Source organism: Camelus ferus, chromosome 4 (assembly GCF_009834535.1).
Source record: "Camelus ferus isolate YT-003-E chromosome 4, BCGSAC_Cfer_1.0, whole genome shotgun sequence".
NCBI classification, from domain to species: Eukaryota; Metazoa; Chordata; class Mammalia; order Artiodactyla; family Camelidae; genus Camelus; species Camelus ferus.
In genome coordinates, this window is record NC_045699.1 from 10049621 (window position 1) to 10067805 (window position 18185).

General features: G+C 46.8%; 1 protein-coding gene and 1 long non-coding RNA gene across 7 annotated transcripts in view; one reads left to right on the forward strand and one right to left on the reverse strand.

The window, feature by feature from the left end:
• Nucleotides 1-18185, forward strand: part of FAM219A (family with sequence similarity 219 member A) — a 49452-nt gene that overhangs the window by 28110 nt on the left and 3157 nt on the right. For 3 of the 6 annotated variants that reach the window (XM_032477552.1, XM_032477551.1, XM_032477553.1), the window contains exons 2-5: nt 14052-14151; nt 16828-16930; nt 17193-17273; nt 17866-17920. In XM_032477552.1, the coding sequence (XP_032333443.1) occupies nt 14052-14151; nt 16828-16930; nt 17193-17273; nt 17866-17920 (339 nt within the window). The remainder of the gene's footprint in view (nt 1-14051; nt 14152-16827; nt 16931-17192; nt 17274-17865; nt 17921-18185) is intronic. The other 3 variants (XM_032477555.1, XM_032477556.1, XM_032477554.1) reach the window with 1 other exon arrangement.
• On the reverse strand, nt 1961-10761 carry LOC116663058. Its single transcript, XR_004319102.1, has 3 exons — nt 10385-10761; nt 7826-7828; nt 1961-1971 (listed from the first exon to the last, which is right to left on the reverse strand). It is a non-coding gene; the product is annotated as an uncharacterized LOC116663058 (long non-coding RNA).

The window sequence follows — 18185 nt, forward strand, 5'->3', positions numbered from 1 at the left end:
AATTCTCTCAGAATCCAGAGCAGCCCAGGGTTGACTGTAGGCTGGGGTCCAGGATTTTGGAGTTCTTTCCATAGACCATCAGTTCTCCTATTTAGAGAGAGAGCTTGTCTTAGTCCCACCTGGATGTAACAGGGAGTTGAAAACTACTCTCTTAAATGTTGCAATAGGGTAAAATCACCAAAGGATCCAATGCTTAGGATTTCATTGGCATAAAAGAAGGAGTAAGGGAAGAATGGAAGTCATATATGAACAAGACAGATTCCTACTGCCTGTGAAATTAGGTGAACATGTAAAACCAAAATACTCCTGAAAATGGCTATTCTGTGCTTCCTAGAAGCCTAGATTTGAGGGCTTGTAACTAACTTTCTGACTGCCACAAGGTTGTGGAGTGAAGAAAAAGTGCTATTCCCCTGCCAAGAGACATAGGAACTTTTGGAGTTTCCTTTCTAATTGTAACTAAGATTTAACTCTACAGAACAAGCATTCTTTTCATAGCAAAAAAAAATCAGCTTATTCAGTTTATTGGGTTGTTTCAAATGCATCAATCAGATGGCATAAAACTTTCATTCAAGTCTGGCAGCAGTCACAGTCCTATTTCTGTATATAGCCAAACACAGTCTCTTCATCTTCCAAACATAATTTTTTTTCAAAATGCAATAGGCCCCCAAGGTCAAGGTTTCACGAGAAGTCAGTCCAACTTCATTGAATTTGCCAGTCCTGTGCCCTAGTGTAAGCCTGGCTTTCCTGTACCTGCAGTGCTCTGCCCGCTCTCACACATAGCTTCTCGTGTTTGGATGCAGGAGACAGAAGAACTAGGATCTATATCAACTCTAACTGAGCATTTTAACTTTTCTCACAGTGGAGACATGCAGTTGACTGACTCCATTACTATATCCGAGGTATGGGTTAATAATTAAGTCAAATGATTCTTTAGTTTGACTCCGTTTTTGCAGAAAATATTATTGAAGGTTTTTAAGGGTGAGAAATCATGATCACCGCATAATCATGATCGCTCAGGGTATAGGTTCTGAGATTGAACCTCTCCTGGATATTCATGGTTGATGGAGCAGGTGTTCCAGCTTCTAGAAAAATCTCAATGCAAGCTGTTGCCTTCTGTCCTAGACTCCCAGGCTGGTCCTTTTAGATCTGTGCAGGCCAGGGTCTTTGCTGCTTTTTGCTATCTCCTGGGGAGGATGACCTAAGGCAGCGGGAACTGTTGTACAACCAGAACTTGGGGCAACTACATCCCACTCTGCTTGCTGTTATTTCAGTGTTGGCCAGATCTTGGTCAGAATCCCTTGCTTTCAGGCCACTTTTGCCCACACTTTCTAAAAAATAGCAGACCTGCCTTGGTCTCTGGACCGTGGCTGGACTTCTCTATTGAAGAAGGCATCTCTCTGTGGGGAGTCTCAAGCTTCCCAAGAGTCAGGCCCATTATTGTTGAGAACAAAATTTAATTTTTGCTGAAATATCAGCAAACCAGAGAACAAAGAGTATGTCTTGAGTTCTCTTTCTTGATGTCTTCAAACAGCTGGCCCTTCTTCACTGATTCTTTCCCCAGGATCAACCATCCTCCAGGCTCTCCCATCATGTAAGAGCCACTCCAGAACTCTGGTTCTGATTCCTTCCGTCTCACGTTATCCTTTTCAAAACCTTGTCCTTCCCTGATGTCCATGGCATCAGCCTCTCCTTGGCCCCCTGCCTCTCTGACTTCAGCTGTCAGTGTTCTTCTGCACGCCCCCCTTTTTGTGTTCTTTCCTCCAACCCTTCATACATACACACACCCCTGCATAAAACAAAATCATTACAAGTTACTCTTATTTCTGTTCCTCAGTCATTTGGTAGCATCACAATTCACCCAGTCACCCGAGTCAGGAAGAAACCTGGGAGTCATCCTTGCCAAGGTCTTTCCCTCAAACCCAGATCCAATCATCCACTGAGCCCTGGCAGTTTGACCTCAGTGTGCTTTTCCTTTCCATCCCCTTTCCTCCAACCCCACTGCCTTTTTCCAGCTTACAATGAGTCTCATCTGCTGCCCTACCTCCAGTTAATCAGTCCTTCCTATTCTCTCCAAATTGCTCCCAGAATGATCTGTCTGTATAAATCTGACAATGAGCTTAAAATCCTTCAATGGCTCCCCATTATTTCCAGTTAGTCCAAAGCCCTAAACATGACTTATAAAGGCTTTCATGATTTCCTTCCGTCCTACTCTCATCCACTGCCACTTCGCTCCCTACCATTTAACATCCCAGCAAAATTGAACTGTTCCTTTTGCCCACTATACACTCATGTGTGTCTTCCTCCCCACTCCTTTCTTTCCTTTTGGTTCCCTATTCTTTTCTTCATCTGGTTCACATCTACCTCCTACTCATTCTTCATGCCTCAGCTTTCTTTGAAGAGGTCTTCCCCAATTCCCCAGGGTGGGATAGATACTTCTGTCTTGTGTACCTAAAACACTCTATATGCTAACCTCTGTTCTAGCCCTTGGCATGTTATTAAAATTATCTGCTTATTCACTTGCCTTACTTACTGGCCTGTGAGCTCTTCATGGGCAAAGACCATGGTATCTTTGTATCTGCAGCACCCAGTACAGTGCCTAGAATATAAGTACCCCTAAAATGTGGGCTGAACTGAATTAGTGGCTGAGACCTTTTTATCTCCTTTTCTTATACTGCCCTCTGCTTTTTGTTAGTGGGCTCAGCTTTCTCAGTTCCCAATGTTTTTTCTTGGTTGTTGCTTCCTGCCAGTCTCTCTCTCCATCTTGAGTTATTGACTGCTTCAATGGCTCTAATATGTTCTTCCTATGGAGAACTCATTGAACAGGAGGCCAGTGATCAGAAAGCATGCATGCCATATTCTAAAAAGGGGCTCCAAGTGAGTGCTGAGCACTGGAGACATGATTAGCTTTCCAAGTGCCTGCTTTACAAGACAGCAGTCCCACAGCTGTGTAAGTTCTAATGTACTGTTAATCCCATGACTGTACCTGATGTCTCTGAGGAAGGGCTGGGGTATTGAAAAATGAGCATATTAGATTCAAATCCTAGTGCTGCCACCTTCAAGGTGTGACTTTGAACATATTGCTTTATACAATCTGGCTCTTCATTTTTAAAAAGGGAATGATATTTACCTTACTTGGTCTTTTAGGAGGATTAAATGAGATAATATATATAAAGCTATAAAGCACTTAGCGCCATACATATAGCAGGTGTTCAAGTGATATTAACTAAGCAATCTGATAAATTCCAGAGGAACTCCACCTGGGCTAAGTTTTTCTGAGCCGCTCCCTGCCTGGGCCCAGCCAGAGCTCTTAGCAGAGCTGCCTCCCCAACATGAGCTTTGGGTAGTCCCCCTAGTCTCCTCCTCAGGCAAACCACCATCCTCTCTTTACACTAAGAATGTAACCAGATGAAGGCTGGGGCAGAGAGCTCTTTGAGGGGCTGCCTAGGCATGGTGTAGGTATAGAGGGGCTGGCCTAGCGTCTTGCTATGTGAAATGTGGTCCCTGTATGAGAACATTGGTATCACCTGGAAGCTTCTATGAAATGCGGATACTCAGGCTCCACTCCAGACTGCTGAATCAGAATCTGCATTTAAACAATAACCCCAGGTGATTTGTATGCACATGAATGTTTAAGAAGTCCTATCCTATAGGTACATAGATAGGCTCAGCAGGTGTGGAAGGATGTAGCTGTACCAGTGTGCCAGAGCTGTCCAGAAGAGGTGAAGGCTGCACAGGTGTAGTCAGAGCAAAAGAGATGTTCCTCAGAGGTGTGGGCTGCAGAGCTGTAGGGGGGCTCTTTGAGTAGGTGTTGGTTATTTGTTGTTTCAGAGCCCCTTCCTGTGGATGCCTCAAGAATGAGGTTGTACCCTTGAGTTAGCCATTCGGTGTCACTGCACCAGCCAGGGAGTGACAGGTGGGCAGGGAAAGGCTGTCTACCATCCTGAGCCTGGGGAGATCCTCCAACAGGGACTCCAAGACCATCTAGCTCTGCAGATGAGTACTGTTTCCCAGGAGAGATGCATAACTAGCAACTGGCTGGCTTCACAGCTGAAACTTGCCTCGAGCTTGTGCTAGTCTAGAATCCTCCCTTGCCCTACTCTTTCACCACCAACTGGCCATGTGAAGAACTGACTTCTCTTGGGAAACTCAGATAAGGTTCATGACCCTTTGTGGGGTTAACGCTCTCCTTCCCTTCTCTGACCTCCTGCACTCCTGGGCTAAGCCCTGAGCCTCCAGGAGCCCTTAGCATTGACCTCCCTACTACACAGAGCAGGCCTGCTGAGAGTGACTGCTGGCCCTTGGCTTAGTTCGAGGCAGTGAGGGTTTGTTTTCACCAGAGCTACCATCTCTCTCTCTCAGGACTCTGAATCCCTGTTTGCCTTCCCAATAAAAACACCTCCCAGCCACCCACCTAGACCCTCTTGATCCTTCCCTGTGGGAGAGTTGTTTGTGCATCTCAGTGATAAAGGAGAAGCCCCTGACATACTCAAACCACTGCATTTCCTTACTTAACCTGCAGGAAGGGAGTGGGCTGAGTGTCTTGTGGCAGAGTAGGGGTTGTGCTAGCAGCAGCATCTAAAAGTAGTAAGAATAGAGTCCCAGCCCCAGGGCTGAGCCTCTCCAGCCATTGCTCTGAACACTCTTTCCAAAGTACCCATTGACCCAATAGCCAGGCCTCTACTTTGATCAGGCTCCTGTCCAGGCCTGACCCTCTCTGTCAGGTGGGATAACAAACCTCTACTGCCATCACCCTGTCCTCTGTGCTCCCATCACCCTTCAAGCTTTCCTGCCTCTCATGCTTCTCTCTCGGCCTTAAGTAGGCTAATTTGTGTGCCTGTCAACTCCCCACCTTGAGACTAAAGTCTTCTTGGCAAGAACCAGGTCTTGGTGTTTTTCCCTCCCCAAAATGCATTGTGCCCTGCCTGCCCCTTGTTGGCCTTTCAGTGAACATCAAGTTGTTTTTTTGTTTTTGTTTTTTTTTAACAAGTTGCAAGCTCACCAATATTTGATTATTGGGATGACAAACAGGAAAGAACAGGAAACTGCTCTGTCCAGAGAGCTGAGTTTTAAAATTGCAAGTTGTCTTTGGGAGCAAAAAGCGGTGCTTGCCAGGCATAATGGAAGTTAAAGACTTAGAACAGGCTGAAAAGGAGAGGAAGGGCAGAGGCAAGAAATGCCACTGAGAAGCTACTTGATACCAGCCTTCCAAGTCCACTGTCCATTGCAGACAAGCAGCTCTTTACTCTTCCAAAGCCAAAGGGAAGGAATCAGAGACAGCAGCTCTGGGAAGGCATCCCATAGACTTCTAGACCATTTCTTTGCTTTCTTGGGAAGTCAAGGCATCAAAAAAAATTCATAAACCAGTGTAGGCTGGGCTCAGTCTCTTGAGTAATTGAAGCTTATAAATCCTCAGGTAAGATTTGGGGCCAAAATCCAGACAAGGATACACAAGTAGTCTGGCCCAGACCAAATGTCAGTGTTTGTTGACATTTCTCTTGCTTCAGCTTCCTACCATGTGCAGGGAGGAGGGACTCTCCAAGTCTCAAGGACTCTCCAACCAAATGGCCTCTATCAATTCCTGGGCATCTCTCGTCAGTGTTCTGCATCTGATGGCTACAAAAACTATGTAAACATATGGAGAGGTGGTGCTCCTAGGATGCTGCAGCAGAGTGAGGAGGGAGGCCTGTTTTGACAGTCAGGTGTAGGGGCCACCTTCAGGGAGGAGGTAGCCATTTGTCTCAGCCTGGTGCCCCCACCTCTGGTTTCCTATTTGCAGTTACTTGAATTAAAAAATAGCCTTTTCTGGAAAAAAAATATGGAGAGTTGGTTATGTCCTAACACTAATTTTTTAAAATACAGAATATAAGATACAGTGTGTTTTTCTTTAAATGTTCTGTGCATGTTTATTAGTTTGTACTCTCTGGTTATGGTAACAAAATCCATCTCAAGCCAGTTTAAGCTAAAAAAGAGACTAGACTCTAAGGACACCAGAGTTTCTCACAATATCTAAGGATAGGCATGTCCTCAAGCCTTGGAAGGGTAGGGCAAGTTCTAGAACTGGAGCCTGAAACCTAAGCAAGACTTTTTCTATCTCTTGTTTGCTTCTTTCTGAATATCAGCTTTATTCTTGTCTCCCTGCCCAATGGCCTTCTCTGCTACCTAATCCACAGCCTTGAGCTTTATGTGTCCCCTTAGTCCCACTTCCTAATTCTGGAGGAGACTCTCATTGGCCCTTCCTGGTCCAAGCAAGGGTGGGACCACATAAAACCAACATGGTACCTGGAGGCCCACCCCTGTGACCATGAGGACAGGAGAAACACCAGCTCCCAGAGAGGGAAACCCCCTAGTGTTGCTATTGTAATATACACAAAAGACTCAGATACACTAGAACTTTAACAGAGATTGCCTTAAGGTGGTGAAACTAAAGGTTTCTTTTTAATTTTAGCATGTATTACTTTATAATAGAAAAATCTATTAAGCTCGCTACAGTTGTTACTAACCATGGGGCTCTGCATTCTGGTTCTCCCAAAGACAGCCACATCAAAGATACTAAAACTTGGCAGTGCTTGTTTTTGGTAATGAATTCCATCCTAGGAGCTGTTTAAGGAAACAGAAAATCTTCAGCTACACACAGGACCAACTTGAGTTCTTGAACTCTAGCCCAGCATAAGAATCCTTTCCACTTCTCTCTGGGGAACTTTTGCTTTATTCCAAAATGCTCTGCAGGTGTGTGGTGTGTATGACGAAAGTGTGCTTTCCTCCTCTACATTCTACTACCCAGACCAGAGCTGGAAAGGATTGGACACTCAGTGTGTTGACTTTGTTTGAATGGAATCTTCTTTTAGAGGAAAACCTTGAAGATTGAGGAGATTTAGATTGATAAGAATGGCCTTCTGAGATAGGCAGGATCCTCTACCCACCTCCCAAATTCAGGATTCACAGACTTCTCCAGCTTTTCTATTCTTCTTCCCCTATTTGTAAGAGCCACAAACATTTGGATTGACTGCCTCCCTTATGTTTCCCTGATTCTCCTCTAGATCTCACCCAAAAGATCTTACCCCTGAGAAAGGTCTTTGTCCTTCCCTATAAGTAGGGCCACTAAGGGTCTTAATATCCAAAAGGATAGAAGTCCTAGCCAATTTCCAGGCAATTCTGGCAGCTCCTGGAGAAATCCTGGAGAAGGGAAGATGGGGAATAAAAATGGGAGCTGCCCAATAATTGGACTCAGGAAATGGAACTCAGGACTTCAGGTCATACCATAGAGTAGGGAATGTCATTGGCCAAATGATTCTCATGTTCAGGTGTGGAGTCAAAGAGAAATGGGAGTGTCTTAGAGTCAGAATGATCAGCCATCTGCAGGGAAGTAGAGAGGTCTAACCAATGCTTAGATTGCAATTGAATATTCTTGAACTGGAGGTTAGGTTTCTTCTAAGCCATGGATGTTGGAAATAAGGGGATAGAGTTGTATGTTTTTATCTCCCTCCAAAAAATAATGTCTAAACATGTTTATTATCACCCACTCCCAAGAGATGTTCTGGGGGAGTGGCATAACCCTGCACAGAACCACAGCCCCAGGTAGTTTCTGAGCTGAACAAATCGTGACAGAAACAGAATTGGCCTTTGATACCCTATCTTGTTATGCCTACCTGTCAGAGAGTGGCCTGAGCTCCAGATCTTCCCCTGCTTTCCTGTTTCTTTATCAGCCCTATCTTTCTTCCTGGCCTTGTTCCTGCTCTAAGTCTGTCCTGCTTCCTGCTTTTACCCAGAGGGCCAGTGTACAGACATGTCTTTGTTCCAGAGGTAGCCAACTCAGAACTGTCTCCACCGACTCCCTCCTAAAACTAGAAGAAAATTCATGTGTATTAGGTAAAGAAAGTTAGATAATGTTGGTACAAGCACTTTGCCTCTTCATACCTCATTCTAAATCCATTTCAATTTCCATCTTCCTGAAAATTAGTGCTTGAAGGTGAGGACAGAGGTTACTTTTCCTGTGGGAAAGCGAAAATTGAATCATGTCTTTACCTTGAATCGTCTGTGCTCAGTCCAGAAGACAAAAGCAAAATTGTTCAGCACCACGGAGAGTGCCTTTCATCTTGAAGCCGAGATCAAGGGCAGGTGAAAAATGCAGATTTGTAGCTGGGAGCCCAACCAGTCTGATCTCCTTCCACTCCTGGCCAGCCACCAAGTACCCATTTTCCCCCCCAACTCCTTAGCATTCACCCCTTTCTTTTACCTAACTAGGCTTTTAGGAATGAACTCCCTTAACTTTCCACCCACCTTTCTGCCTCCATGTTATCTGCATCCCACACCCATCTTCACTGTCCTTCCATTTCATTAAGGAGCCTTCCTCCTGTGGTCCATCTTCTCGACTCCTCAAAGATTATGCTCATGCTCCATCAAACATCTCCTTCTCTACCCAGCTTCCTTCACCTCAGTCTAGAACAGTAGTCAGGGGCTATCTAGCTCCAAAGAAATCCTTCAACTCCAAAGCTCACTCTGGCTGTCATTCATTCTCATTTCTTTTCTTCCCAGTCTGACTCCTTGCAAGAATAGCCTGCGTTCACTGTCTCTACTTCCTCATCTCTTATTCCCTCCTAAATTCCCTGTCATCTGAGCTCTGTTCTTACCCTTCAACTAAAACTGTTTGTTGAGGCCACCTGTGACTTCTTTGTCTCTAAATATTGTCTTTATCTTGTGGGCCCATCTGTTTATTTGGCACTGTTGATTTCTTCCACCTTGACACTCTTCTTGAATGTCTTCCTAGACCTTTTTCTACATCTCATCTTTCTGCTCCAACTCAGTCTTCTTCTTCCACTCATTCCCTAAAATTAGATGTTCCCCAGGACTCCATTCTTGGTTCCTGCCTTTGTCACTCTCCACATTCCCTCTGAGAAGGCTTATTCTCCTCCGTGGCTTCCACCACCACCAGCCCATTCCTCTTTCCTGAGATCCCAAACCTCAATTCCTACTGACTAATGATATCATCTAGGTGAATGATATCATCTAGGTGTCATCAAAAGACACTTTAAAACTCAACACTTCCCAAACTGAGCTCATCTAGTTTTCCCTGACTGTGTAGTTATGCCTTCTCCTGCATTGTCTGTTTTAATAATTAGTACCCCTTCCCCAATTACTCCAGAGAGAAAATTAGGACTGTCTGGACGCCTAAATTTTATCTCTAAAATCTTCTATTTACCTTCTTTAGCATCCTCCTTTCTGGCCTTTTATCTGCTGCTTCTGCTTAGTTCAGGTCCCTGTCATCTCTTGTTAGCACTGTTGCAGTAGTTTCCTTACCTCTAGTCTCATTCCCATCCCAGCCAGCGTCTACAGTGGCTATCAGAGGCTCCTTCTCCACCTCAAATCTGATCATGTTACTCTCCCGCTCAAGGCTTCACTGGCTCCCTCTCCATTTTCTTGAGTAAAGAACAAAATCAAGGCTCACCTTCCGCCATAATCTGAGCCCTCCTGACCCCACAACTTTATCTCCTGCCACTTTTCATCATACCTTCTAGATTTCAACTACAGCAAAATACTGTTCCTTGAATATGCAATGCTAGTTTCATGCTTCTGAGCCTTTACAGATGTTCCCTGAATGTACTTCCTCCTTCCTCTCAATCTAACTGATGAACTGATATTTTGAGATCTTTTCAAACGTCTTCCTTGGTGAAGTTTTCTCTGACCAACATCCCTTTGTCCCTTTCCCTCTATTTTTCTATGGCTCTTGTTGCATTTATTGATAATTACTGGGGGCTCCTTAAGGATGAGCCTATTTCTATTTATCTGTGTAAACCCCAGGCCTACTATTGTTAAATAAGTGAGGAGAGAGAGGAGATAGAATGCCCCTTGTCAGGCCCCTCCTCACCCTGTGGTGGGAGCATCTTTTCCACAGACACCTCCCCACATAAGCCAGGCCCCAACCTATGTGGTTTCAGGGCTAAGCTGTGGACCATCCACTGCCAGGACATACTGTTCATGATTGGTGGGCCCCAGGGAGCCCATACTAATAACAACTTTATAGCTAGCACAAATGTAGTGCTCAGTATGCAGGATACTAAATACTGTTCTAAGTGTTACCAAAGTCAGGTCCAGCTACTCGCTGCTTGAAACTCAATACCAAAAGGTGATTGTGGGTAAAAAGGAAAATTGCTTTTAGTCAGAATGCTGGCAATCTGGGGAGAAGGTGGACTCATGTATCCAAAACAACCAACTCCCAAGATTCTGCTTGGCCATGAAAGTTTTAAAGGGAAAAAGGAAAGTAATCTCATTTAATCATTGAGATGGAGGGTCAGAGTCATCGCCAGCCCCCACTGCGTGCAGACTTGTCAACTTCTTGTGATCTTTCTTTAGATGCTATCTTGTTCACATAGTTTGTTCGCAAGGTTACTGAGGGGGAAGCTAGGGAAGAGATCTAGTCATCTGTTAATTACTTTTTCTTCATGTTTACTTCTTTGATCTATGGGAAGAACCAACAGGGAAGGTATTATATGATCAAAAAATTTAAAAGATGTGCTTGGGCCAGAGATGAGTAGAGCACAGGGTTGGGGGTTGCTGGTTTAAGGTTAGTGACAAGACAAAAGGGGCCTCTGCAGAGCTCTTCCCTGCAAAGAGCTCTTTCCTGCCAAAAGCTACTTACCTAAATGCTTACATATTAAGTGCTAGATTACATATTATTATTTTATCCTCACAGGAACCTTTGACATAGGTATTAATATTAGTGCCATTTTACAGATGAGGAAATTGAAGCCTAGACCACACAGCTAGTAAACGGAGGAGCTGGAATTTTTTAAAAGAATGATTTGTTGCTATTTGTTGAACCTGGTGATAGGTACCCAGGATCTCGCCATATTGTTTTCTCTGCTTTCATATAAGTTTGATAATTTCTATAATAAAGCATTTTTCAAAGATGGGATTAAATCAATGGATTTGTTTAATCCCCCTCTTTTTCTTTTTTAAACAATAGAACTCCTTCTCCAACCAAATTCCTGCAGAAAGGCTGATATGTGAATGAAATAAGAATAGACCTATTCTGGTTGAAGAGAAGCCAGACCCCCTCTGATTGCTCTCCTCTCATACTCAGCCCTGCCCAAGGCACAGGGTTCAGGAAACACAGTTGAATGAAAATCACTGGACCAGACTAAGGATTCTTTTGGCACTTTTGCCTTCCTCTAATTATATTGGCTTTGCACTGGCCATTAGCCTATATATTCTGTCCCAGAAACAGCGAGACTGAACTATTAATCATCTCTGCAGTCTTTGGAGAATTTGTGTGAAGGATTGCAGAAACGAGTTTCGGTTAGAGATGCATTTCAATGTCTGTCTCTGCTGAGTGTTTATTAATAATCTTGCTAATCGCCACTCTAGTTCCTGGATCCAGCTAACTCTTGTCAGATGTCCTTGGGGGGCATTTTAAATTCTCCCTGATTTCTCAGAGCCAGATGCTTCCTTCTGCCTGGATTCCTCTCTGATACTTATATTCATGAATATTTCACATTTAATCTCCCTGATTACATTTCCATGCGATGGTCATGGTACATTGGCTACATTTCTCAGGAAAGACAGGAAGCCCACAGTAAAGACTTGAGTTTGCAGGCACAGTGCCAGAGATCTTTGTTCCTGCCATTAGGATGGCCTTCTGTCATGGGCAGTGACAGGGGAGATGCTGAATGATGGGTTTGCAAGGGCTTTGTGCCCTGGCTCTTGACCCAAAGGGACTGGCATTTTCAGTCAGGGGTCAGATGCCACCAGGACCTGGCCAGTGGCCTCAAGGACCACATGAGGGTCCCTGTGACCAGAGTTGCTCAGCAGCTTCCCAGCCCCCAGCCAGGCCCCATCCTCCCTACACAGTCCCCTTTCAGTGTTACTGTTGCCATCCAGTACCTCCAGCCCAAGAGAAGAAATGCTGATGAAGTCATCTGCACTGAGGAAGGAAAAGTTAGCCCCAAATGCCTGAGGGCTCAAGTTTTTTAAGTCAGCCCCAAGGAGAGGCCAGTGAAACTTAACACTCTTGTGGATGAATGGAGTGGAGGGTTACAGAGGAGACAGATGTACAATTGGAAGGCCATAGATTTAGAAGTTACCAGTATACACATGTTAATCCAAACCATGGAAGACATCAGGCTTCCCCAAGCAGAGAGAGGAAGGCTAAGAGCAGGAGGGATGATGGTCAAAGAGGCAAGATGAGCCAAGGAGCACAGTGTCCCGAAAGCCAGAGGAGGAAACCATTTCCAAATGGATGATATGTGTGACATGTGACAAATGCTATAGAAAAAGTAAATTGGAAATCTGCCAATGCTTCCCTGGTAAGGCCCCACAGGCACGTTTATGGGTTTTACCTTTTGAGAGGCCTCCCTCAGGCTGCTTTGGGAGTGAACCCTCCATGTTGCCTAAGGGGAAAGCCAGAGCCCAGCTGTCAGGTCTCCATGTTCCCTGCAGGCAGCACCTGCAAGGCTGTTTTGGCCACAGAGAGGCTTGTCAGAGCCACTAGAGGCCCCTCCTCCGGGGCTGCAGGGCACAGGTGCTGTCAGTGAGCAGCCTCCCGAGGAGGATCTGAGCCAGGGAGGTAGAGGATGAAGGACTGGGAAGGTCTGTGGCATGGGAAGTTGCCTGGGATGCAGGCAATGCAACCCCCACCTTTTCTACCCTCCCACCTCTTCCCCCTCAACCACAGCTAAGGATGGGAATCAGAGCAGAGGTCAGAGGCCCAGGTTCTGCCCTCAGGAACTCACTAACCACTGTGGCAACACAGCTCACCCAGGCCCTTGCACTCTGGATGGCCTGAAGGAACATAGACAAGGCCAGGACTTCCTTCCCAAACATTCTAGATTTTTCCCTTTCCCCTTAGTGACAAGCAAGTTTTCATCCCTGCTGCTTCATTCTAAAGGGAAGAGAAGCCACCATAATGGCTATATATCCTTCCCTTGATGCGTCACCAGAAGCCACTCAGATCCCTGGGTCTGGCACTGTGGGGCCAGTTCTGGAGCATTCTACTTGCCTATCTGTCTGCTCTCTACATCCCCGGAGGCAGAACAGGCGCAGCCCTGGATCCTGTCTGCAAACCTGACCTTGGGCTTACCACCCTGTGGTCTCAGGCGGATAGCTAGGGTGGCGGAATCCATATCAGTGAGTGGTCATCGGTTTCTCAGGGAGAATGTGAATGACTCCAACCCCTTCCAACAGACTGAGGCAGGGGGCGCCAAAGCCCTGGATCTTGTAGCAGAGGTGTGGGTGTTTTGGAGGGGACAGTGAGGCTAGAGTAAGACTCTGGGCAGCACAGTGCCGATCTCAATGGGAAGAAGTCAGTAAGGACGGCAGTGAGGGAGACTGAAACGGTTCAGACCCTGGACAATGCACAGGATGCATGCTTTCCTACCTTCCTGGTCATCTATAGTGTCAAGCTCTATCTGGGCAATACAGGACTAGCTGGCCACCAGCTGATTTGTCATTATTTGTCTTCTCACCTGCCACCCCCAGCCAAACATTCAGGTTCTCGCAGGAGACACTCTTCAGGACTCATCTGTGAAATGGAGAGGTCCTCCTGAGAACTGCAGGGGCTACAGCCTTGAAGTATAGCCTAGTTTGGCCAGTCAGTTCTCTGGATCCTAGGAAGGGATCATCCAGTGCTAGGGGAGACAGAGGGAGAAGGCCTGTCTCAGGGAGCACCTGAGAGTGACCTTAATCCAGACTTAAACTCACAGGAACCTAGAAAGATCTTCCCAAACAAGTACACAGGAAAGGCTCTGAGGGAGCAGGGCAACTAGTATGGGAGGTTGGAGAAGGTAGCCCTGTAGGTTTAAGGAATCACAGTAGGCTTTCTGGGGGAGGCAGATCACAGAGGACTTAAAAGACAGGCACCCAGGTGGGTATCAGTGGGACCAAGATCCTTGGCTCTTCTACCCAGCTTCTACCCTTGGCTCTTGTAAAAGACGAGTCTCTCCTTCCCTCCCTGAATCCCCTGCCTGCTGCCAGGGAGAAACACCCAGAGAGAATAGGTAAGAGAAGCCCCCGGTGTCCATTTCCTAACAACTCCCTATCTCTCTGCCTTCTCCTCCCAGGACCCAGCCGCCGCCTCTATCTCAGACGGAGACTGTGACGCCCGGGAGGGTGAGTCAGTAGCCATGAATTACAAACCATCCCCGCTCCAAGTGAAGCTGGGTGAGTGTGTCTGGGGGATGAGGGAGATGTGGGGAGTTGACAGACAAGGTGCTCTGGGCTGGGTCTGCAATGAGGTGCCACCAAGAAACCAACTCAGGCTAAATGATTCCAAGACTCCAGCCACACAGTCATTGCACTGCCAGGCACCTTATCTCCAGCAAAGCAAAGAGAGAAACTGCAGTTCTCTACAGGAGCCCAAAACTCTAGAGGCATCTCTGAGGCTAAGAAGGCTCCAGGTATTCTGGAGGATAGCTACAGTGATAAAAGCATGGAACCCCAGAGAGAGGGTTGGAAGTCCCATCAGACATCAACCCAGCTGAGAGGAAGCTGCCTTAGAGGTGGGGTGTCAGTTGCTATGTCTGAGGCATAGAAAGGAACAAGGCTCCCAAAGCCTAGAAGCTGAGTCCTTCTCCCCATTCAAACGTTGGCCCATCTGGAGATCTCAGGGCCTGGTTAGCTCCTGTTTGGGGGAGCTTTCCCTTAATTTCTTAATAAACCCAAATATCTCCTCCCCTTTCTAGACTCACCTTTCCCTTGGGGTCTATCTCATGTGCAATCCAAAGTAAGTTTAGGCTGCTGTTTGCTCCTTTGAAGTTACATGGCTCCCAAGCACTGCGTGCAGCCACGTCACCCTATGCCCAGCACTGCTTCTCTCGCCCTTCAGGGACCAAAATTGGACTCACCTAAGTGTGCCATATATCACTGACTTTTAATTTGTAAAAACTGGTTTCATGAAGAGAAATTATAACACAGTATGCATCCTGGAAAAATTTTACAATTAAATATAAGCCATCACTATCCTTCACAACTTCTCTGCCATCCCCGCCACCCTCCTGCCCATTTTCACCTCAGGCCCCAGCTGCCCACCAAATACTGGGCCCCTCCTTATTCCTAAGAGCCCTTTCCCATCTGTTCTAAAACCTTCTCCCTCTGCAGCTGCCAGGACTCCTTTTCACAGAGCCCTGTTATGTTAGTCAACTTTTTTTTTTTTTAACCTTGCTTTTCTCCTTCCAGACCACATCCAGGGAGCCCCTCAGGCTGTTTTTCTAAACAAGAGAGCTTTTAGTGGAATTTGTTCATCTTCCTAGGACACCAGACTCAAACTGCAGCCAGTTTTATTTGCTTATTATTGTTTAATTTAACAACACAAGTATTTTAACAAGTATAACTTCTCCTTTACTCTCCCCCATCACATTCTCCTCCCCAGAGATAATCATTTCAAGCTTTTTCTAGTTTTATTTTGTATTTTAACATGTGGTATCATACTGTACACATTTTCTGAAATTTTTGGGGTTTTTTTCCCCACTTAATGTCTTAGAACCCCTTCCAGTATCAGTATACAGAGAATGACTTCATTCTTGTAAATGGTTGCATAGTAGTCCATAGGTTTTTTTTTTTTTACCAGTTTATTGTTAGCATTTTTTTCATTATGTGAAACAATTTCAACATTCTTTTAAAGTAACACTTTTTTTTTCCCTGTCCATTACATTACCACCAAAACTCCTGAAAATTCGCAACCTTGTCCCAGTTGCTCTAAGGAAAATCACCACCAGCAACTTTAAGGCAAATTGCACCCCCTAGAGGCTTGGGGTGGTAATGGCAGCTGCTGCCTGCTGGAAAGGGTGGGGGTCAGGACTGAGGGCTTCAGATGAGCCATGGCAAGGAAAGAGGATCAGAGACTGAAAGATAAGAGACAAAGAGACATGGAGGTTGGGGAAATTCCAGAGTCACAGTAGCTGGAAGTGCCCATCTTATCCTTTCTCTCTGGAGCTTATGATTGTTTTATGAGAGCTTTCCCCTAGCACTCATTTTCCCTACATCTGGGCTTTACTTGAGACAGGCCTCCTCCAAGGCTCAGGCAGCTTCCTGGCTACTGGTAACAGTGCCACCCAGGCAATGGGTCACCTGGTGGCCAGCTCCATGAAATTCATAGGCTCTGAAGAATTCAGAACTAGTCTAGCCAGAGTGGCCCCCCAGCCTCCTGCCCCTTACCCTGCCAGCCCCGTACTGCCCCTCCCACTCCACAACTTTCAGTGGTTTCTTTTACTTCTGCATTAATCCCAAACTCCTGTCTGGCATTCAAGGCCCTCATACTCTGAATCTGCAATCAGAGGGAGCCTCCAGCCCTTTACACAGGACCTGAGACATGACTGGTGACACAGATGTTGGCCAAAAAAACAAATGGCTGAATAAATGTATTCTACTGTTCCAACCTGACCTCCCTCCATCTTCACCCCTCCATCCCATCCAGACCCACACTTATGACACTCACTCCTAAATGCATTTTTGTGTATACTATCCCTCCTTTCTAGACTGCCCTCTTCTCTCCAGCTCAAGGTGTCACCGGCAGGAAGCCCCGACTGGTCCATCCTTCTGCTCCATCTCTCCCTCTCCAACCTTTCTCTGGCATCAGGCACACACTAACTGCCCCACTTGGGAGTACAGCTCCTGGAATACAGGGGTCAGCCTCCTCCTGTGGCCCCTCACTATCTGCCTCAGGTTGTGCAGGGCCAAGTACTGTCTCTCCTGAGCAGCAGGGCCTGGAGTTGGATCCCCGCCTCAGTTCTTAGAGAAGCAAGAGGTTTCACCATGGAGGCCGAGCCCAGGCTGCCCTGGGCAGTAAGGCAGGGTGGCCCTGAGGGCAGGACACAGCTTCCTTCCCATGTTCCCCTGCAGAGAAGCAGAGGGAGCTGGCCCGGAAGGGCTCCCTGAAGAATGGCAGCATGGGCAGCCCCGTCAACCAGCAGCCCAAGAAGAACAATGTCATGGCCCGGACAAGGTAGAGGCTCCCTTCCCCCGCAAATTGACCTGGACCTTGCCTTGCCAGCATATCTCTGCTGGTTCTGAGGCTCCCTTCTTCCCTCCCTCCTCAGGCCCATCTCCTCTCTGACAGGAGAGAGTCTCACAGGATCCGAGGTGGTGGGGGGAGGGGGTTAGTGGGTGGGAGAGGGGAGGGAATTGGTGGGACAGGGCCCAACCCAGTTCCTTGCCAGGCTTGTATGCTCCAGCTTCCAATCCAATCTCCAAAATTCTCCACCCAGGCTGGTCGTCCCCAATAAAGGCTACTCCTCGCTTGACCAGAGCCCAGACGAGAAGCCACTGGTAGCCCTTGACACGGACAGGTATGTACGGGGACATTGGGGCAGCCAGGCAAGCCATAGGAACCTGTGTGAACATACAAGTGGGCTGTACAGACCACACCTGCTATATTGTCAGAATTGGGGTGCTCCTCAGCCAGGAGCTCTCCAAAAATTTCCCCAAGGAATGGAACTTTTTACCTGGAGACAGTGGAGAGCAGAGAGAGGAAAAGGGGGCTGTGCAGTCTGCTGCTGGCCTGGGACAGCTGATCCAATGGCTGCCCTGCCCCCTCTGAGGGAGGTGTCCTACTGCTGGGAACACACCTGGCTAGACCTGGACTTTGGGAAAACCCAACAACCAGGGTGATTTGAGCCTAGAAAAAAAAAGTTGGGGAGGGATGTGGGGGAGTAGCAACTTGAATTAGAAGGAGGTTAAGGCAATTTATTTAGAAAGGTGGGGCTAAGGAACCTGTCTTAAACTGCATTTCCACAGCAAGCACAGTTTTTATTTAGATCCTGCTGTTTATTTGGAAGCATGGGGGAAGGCTGGGGTATTGTTTGATGGGGGCGGTGAGTACAGGGAGTTTTCCCTTTAATGTCTGGGAATCAATTCCTGTCTTCTTTCCTCCACGGCCAGTGATGATGACTTTGACATGTCCAGATATTCCTCCTCTGGCTACTCCTCTGCTGAGGTGAGGCCCCAACCCCTTCCCGCCCTGGACACCCCTGAGCCAGACCGCGTCCATCTAGGAGAAGGGTGGGACCAATGCCAAATCACATCCTGAGAGGAGCAATGGGCAAAGCTAGGTGGAGCTCATGGTGGGGGTGGGGCCTGGGATAAGATCTGGTGTGAAAGAAAGGTGAGGCCTTGGACTCTGTCCCTCTAATGCTGGGAGCCCAGGGTTAGGGGCGGGGCTTGTATTCAAACTTGGTTGGAACAGAGACTTAAATAGAATG